At 48.7% G+C, this 5,949-nt stretch overlaps 1 protein-coding gene across 1 annotated transcript in view; it reads left to right on the top strand.

The window, feature by feature from the left end:
* LOC119328980 (kinesin-like protein KIN-UB) overlaps positions 1-2,328 on the top strand; it is an 8,616-nt gene extending 6,288 nt beyond the window's left edge. The window contains exons 14-19 of the mRNA XM_037601964.1: positions 1-72; positions 641-766; positions 874-999; positions 1,265-1,408; positions 1,586-1,714; positions 1,808-2,328. Of these exons, the coding sequence (XP_037457861.1) occupies positions 1-72; positions 641-766; positions 874-999; positions 1,265-1,408; positions 1,586-1,714; positions 1,808-1,968 (758 nt within the window). The 3' untranslated portion in view covers positions 1,969-2,328. The remainder of the gene's footprint in view (positions 73-640; positions 767-873; positions 1,000-1,264; positions 1,409-1,585; positions 1,715-1,807) is intronic.
* Positions 2,329-5,949: the final 3,621 nt, after the last annotated feature.

Raw genomic sequence — 5,949 nt, 5'->3', positions numbered from 1 at the left:
CATTGCTTGAGTCGGAAGAACCTGATGTTCGTGTTCATGCCGTGAAAGTTGTCGCGAATCTGGCGGCTGAAGGTACAAGCTTCACATTGTTTTAGTTAGATATAAAGCTGCTACATATTGTTTTACTTGCCAGTGTTGCATTTGTTGTATGGGTATGTTTTCCAGTCATCATATATTTGAAGTTGATTTTTAGGCATCACCATTTGCTGCATGTTGCTACATGTGGGTATATGTACAGCTGTTTGTTATGCGTGATGAAATGATATACTCCCTCCGTCCCATAATAAGTGTCTCAACTCTAGTAAAACTTTAGTACAAAGTTGAGAAACTTATTTTGGGACGGAGGGAGTAGTACTTATCTATAAGCATGTTACTGTTCTCTGAATTACCTCCTGGTAAGATATTAGGATGTTGCAGCATGGTTTTCAGTTTCTACTTCAATTTAACCCTGGCACGACACTAAACATCACTGGTTCATGGGAATATGTATTTTTTGGTGCGACATCTGATGCTTGCTTGCTCATGTCGGTTCTCACTGTTTGGACACAACTTGCAAATAGTCTCATTTATTTGCTCAACTTTGCCCCGAACATCATATGATTACGCACTAATTTCACATATTTGACCTTCCATACTTCAGAGGCAAATCAAGAAAAGATTGTAGAAGCAGGTGGCCTCACTTCCCTCCTAATGCTGCTTAGGAGCTCTGAGGATGAGACCATACGCAGAGTAGCAGCAGGAGCAATTGCTAATCTTGCAATGAATGGTTAGTAACCCTGTAGTATTTCGGTTTTAAATTCATGAAGAGTAGTGATTTTTTTCTCTGTGGTAGAAAATGTCTTCTTATCTGATTGTGATAATCTACATATGCAGAAACGAATCAAGATCTTATAATGGCTCAAGGTGGTGTAACCTTGTTGTCAATGACAGCATCTGATGCGGAGGACCCACAGACTCTAAGAATGGTGGCTGGAGCTATCGCCAACCTGTGTGGCAATGGTAACCATGTTCTGCTGGTTTGCATAAGCAAGCACCCTATTATCTTATAAGAATTTAACGTGCCGAAAGATATGCAAAATTTTAGACACTACTGTGATGTTAGTGCTAACTAGAATTCATTACTAACCTAAAAAACAGTAGATTACCTAAAGGCTCATGTAGGAGCCTACATATTCTACAAATAATTCGACGATTACTTGGACAATACATACATCATTTTTATCCATGTGGCTGTATCCTCAACTTCGCATTTTTCTGTAACCAGACAAACTGCAAGCTCGTCTAAGAGGAGAAGGTGGAATAAAAGCATTGCTGGGAATGGTTAAGTGCGGCCATCCTGATGTCCTTGCTCAAATTGCTCGTGGCATTGCAAACTTTGCAAAATGTGAATCCAGAGCAGCTACTCAAGGTAATGGATCAATGGCACAGACATGGATTTTCAAGTTCATTCAAACTTTGTGCGATATCACTGCATTATGTGGAGATGCATATTAGCTAGACCATTGATACTTTGCAGTCCCATGTAATTTTTCTTTTGAGATCAATCTTTTATGTTACTAAGGTATGCATATTTCTATTCCATCAGGAAACAAGGTGGGGAGATCATTATTGGTGGATGATGGGGCACTTCCTTGGATCGTAAAGAATGCGAATAATGAGGCTGCCCCAATCAGGCGGCACATCGAGCTTGCGCTCTGCCATTTGGCGCAACATGGTTACTACTCGTTCTCTCTCACACAACTCAAATGAACTTGTAAATAGTAGTTGCATGTACTTATGTTTGTGGTGTCAATCTGGCCTTCCACAGAGGTAAATGCCAAGGATATTGTGAGTGAAGGCGCGCTCTGGGAACTTGTTCGGATCTCGAGGGATTGTTCTCGGGAAGATATAAGGATGCTAGCGTACCGCACGCTGACATCCAGCCCAACTCTTCAATCAGAGATGAGGAGATTGCGGATAGAGTGTTGATGAATCAATGCAAAAGGATGCAAGTGTGCCTCATCCTCACACCGAGTGGAGTTTTGTTTCTCGCCCAACTCTCCCAAGTCGAGTAGCGGATAGAGTTTTGTTTATGGTGGCGATTTGTTTATTCAAATCCTAGCATGTGAGAGCTGCTTTACTTACTTGGATGTAACCTGTAGAAGAATTTGTGTTGTAAAATCCACGAGTGTGGTCGGGATATGGGAGAGCTGAGTGGCTTGCAGTGCAGATAGGTTGGCTTGGGTTGGGGCCATGACATGGATTATACTTATATATACTTGTATTAATTGTACAGTAGACAATCTTTTGACTGTAACTTAATAGTACTTCAGAGACTGTTTGTTAGAAGAGTGTTTACGTATGCAATGTGTCCGGCGGATGCCTGCTTGCAATCAGTTTTGGCCTGGCTGCAGATAACAAGTTAGTGACCATGGATAACCTAAGGAAGAGAAACATGCATAAACCTGAAGACCGTTCCCTGTACTGAAAAGGAATCGATAACTCATCTGTTTTTTTAGTGTAGGTTGCTAAAACCAGTCGGGAAAAGGTTTCTTGCTACTTCAACATGGCTGTTGAGACATTGTTGAGACATTGTTGCTGAGACATTGTTGCTGTATCCTGCTCCATTCTGGTAACTGAGCGGGGAGGCCGCCTGGTTGTTTGTCCAAACAAATGTGGAAGGAGCCAGCCGAGGCCCGTGAGATCCGGCCGAGCAGTGGGCGGCGGACATGTCCGCATCTGCCCGTGCGGCCGACAGGCAGAGGGCAGGGTTTGCTATGCCATAATGAGGTTGAGAGCAGGCCCTCTCACTCCGCGTTTTATCCGTTTGGATCGGCCGATACGTCCAATGGGTGACCGACCCAATTTTTTTCGCATAAAAGAAAAACAATTTTAAAAAACATGCGGTAAAAAAACATAATTAAACATTAATGGCCAGTCAACCGCCGGCCAAAATCTACTTAAACATTAATAAAACATAAAAAAATCGCGCCCACACGCTGACCTAGGCCTCGCCCTTACCCTTGCTCTTGCCGTCGTCGCCATCGCCGCTGAGGTGGATGAAGGGCGGCAGCGGCCCAGCCCGCGGGAAAGTGCTCTGCCATGCGGCCTCCTCTGGCGTCTGCCGCGGTGGCGGCATTTGTTGGAAATATGCTCTAGAGGCAATAATAAAATGGTTATTATTGTATTTCCTTGTTCATGATAATTGTCTATTGTTCATGCTATAATTGTATTAACCAGAAACCGTAATACATGTGTGGATATATAGACAACACCATGTCCCTAGTAAGCCTCTAGTTGACTAGCTCGTTGATCAATAGATGGTCATAGTTTCCTGACCATGGACATTGGATGCCATTGATAATGGGATCACATCATTAGGAGAATGATGTGATGGACAAGACCCAATCCTAAGCCTAGCACAAGATCGTGTAGTTCGTTTGCTAAAGCTTTTCTAATGTCAAGTATCATTTCCTTAGACCATGAGATTGTGCAACTCCCGGATACCGTAGGAATGCTCTGGGTGTACCAAACGCCACAACGTAACTGGGTGGCTATAAAGGTGCACTACGGGTATATCCGAAAGTGTCTATTGGGTTGGCACGAATCGAGACTGGGATTTGTCACTCCGTGTAAACGGAGAGGTATCTCTGGGCCCACTCGGTAGGACATCATCATAATGTGCGCAATGTGACCAAGGAGTTGATCACGGGATGATGTGTTACGGAACGAGTAAAGAGACTTGCCGGCAACGAGATTGAACAAGGTATCGGGATACCGACGATCGAATCTCGGGCAAGTATCATACCAGTAGACAAAGGGAATTGTATACGGGATTGATTGAATCCTTGACATCGTGGTTCATCCGATGTGATCATCGTGGAACATGTGGGAGCCAACATGGGTATCCAGATCCCGCTGTTGGTTATTGACCAGAGAGATGTCTCGGTCATGTCTGCATGATTCCCGAGCCCGTAGGGTCTACACACTTAAGGTTCGATGACGCTAGGGTTATAGGGAAGGTATGTACGCGGTTACCGAATGTTGTTCGGAGTCCCGGATGAGATCCCGGACGTCACGAGGAGTTCCGGAATGGTCCGAAGGTGAAGATTGATATATTGGACGAAGGGTTTTGGAGTCCAGAAGTGTTCCGAAGGTACCGGGTGATGACCAGCATGACCGAAAGGTGTTTCGGGAGTCCCGACAAGTGTTGGGGGGCTTCATGGGCCAAGGGAAGGGGGCAAACCAGCCCACTAAGGGGCTGTGCGCCCCCCTCACCTATTCCTACGTGACCAGGGGTTTGGGGCGCCCCATCTAGGGTTCCCACCTCCTGGCTTGGGGGCCAAGTCACCCAAGGGGGAGATCCCATCTGCCCTGGCCGCCGCCCCCCTAGGGGAAACCCTAGGGCGCCTCCCCTTGCCCTTGCCCCTATATATAGTGGAGGTTTTGGGGCTGCACAACACACGAGTCTCTCTCTCGCAAGGCGTAGCCCTACCTCTCTCCCTCCTCGTCTCTCGTAGTGCTTGGCGAAGCCCTGCAGGAGTACCGCGCTCCTCCACCACCACCACGCCGTCGTGCTGCTGCTGGACGGAGTCTTCCCAACCTCTCCCTCTCTCCTTGCTGGATCAAGGCGCGGGAGACGTCACCGGGCTGTACGTGTGTTGAACGCGGAGGCGCCGTTGTTCGGCGCTTAGATTGGAATCGACCGCGATCTGAATCGCTGCGTGTACGACTCCACCAACCGCGTTCTTGCAACGCTTCCACTTAGCGATCTTCAAGGGTATGAAGATGCACTCCCTCTCTCTCGTTGCTAGTATCTCCTAGATTGATCTTGGTGACACGTAGGAAATTTTTTGAATTATTGCTACGATCCCCAACAACATTGCGGTGGAGGCGGTAGGCGCACTCCTCCTCCTCGCGCTCCCACAACAATTGCCGCTCACCGTCGGCGTGCTCCTCCGCGAGCCAGTGCTGTTTCCATCGCTCCAGGAGGGCCACCTCCTCCTCTGGCGTCGCATCAAAGTGGACGGGACGCGTGCTCACCCACTCACGGACCACGCCGGTCCACGAGTACGACTCGTCGTTCCAAGAGGGCGGTGGCGACGAGCGCTTACGAGTGAGCTTGGGCTCGGGGACAGGTTGCGACGGCGCGCGCGAGGGGAAAGGGGGCACGCTTGCATGTGAAAGGATGGCGATGCGACTCTTCCACCCACTGCCAGGTGGGCCCGAGGTCTGTGGTCACATTTAATATGACCACGTGCGGCGGTTGGGCGGCCGATAGATAAAGCCACGACAGACGCTGAGAGGATGCGCGCCGTGTCTATTTCGTGCCCGTGTGGACACAAACCAAACGCAATTTTAGGTCTGAAACGTGTCGAGACGGACACCGAGCGAACACGCTTTGAGTTTCGGTTCCCGCGTTGGGCCGGCGCTTTTGTTCCGTTTTGATCTAAACGGAGGTGCGGACAATTTGGGTCCCCGGTTCAAGTTGCTCCCACCGTCAGCGCACCATCAGCTTCAACTCGAGGAGAAGGACAGCAGAAGAGTTAGAGCGACAGAGACTGGCGCCCCTTGTTAAAAAAGTCTAAAAGGGGCCGGCCGGCCATCTCTCGCTGAGGGTAGCGTAGGGTCCAAGCAGCGGTCAGCCGTCAGTGTCACCGATCACTCATCGTCCTCAGAGTGGTTGAGGAGAAGGAGAGTCCTGCAGGGGCATGCACGCACGCACATAGTACCACACGGAGGCAGGGCTGTCCTAGGCATGCACATGCAACTTGAAGCTTGGCATGGATCATCATTCTCGCTACTCTAGCTTTGTCCCGACCTCCGGACTGGAGGGGAGGGCAGGGCAGACGAGACACCCAATTCAAGTATTCAACTCGTCGATCACACGCTCACTCGGGTTGAGAGGGTTGAGAGATGTGCTGCCAAATAGAGTATTTGGCTAGCGCGTGTAGGGTAGCTAGCTGTCCG

Source organism: Triticum dicoccoides, chromosome 7A (assembly GCF_002162155.2).
Source record: "Triticum dicoccoides isolate Atlit2015 ecotype Zavitan chromosome 7A, WEW_v2.0, whole genome shotgun sequence".
Lineage (NCBI taxonomy): Eukaryota > Viridiplantae > Streptophyta > Magnoliopsida > Poales > Poaceae > Triticum > Triticum dicoccoides.
The sequence above is the reverse complement of the archived record's forward strand: the minus strand, read 5'-3'. Positions and strand labels throughout refer to the sequence as shown.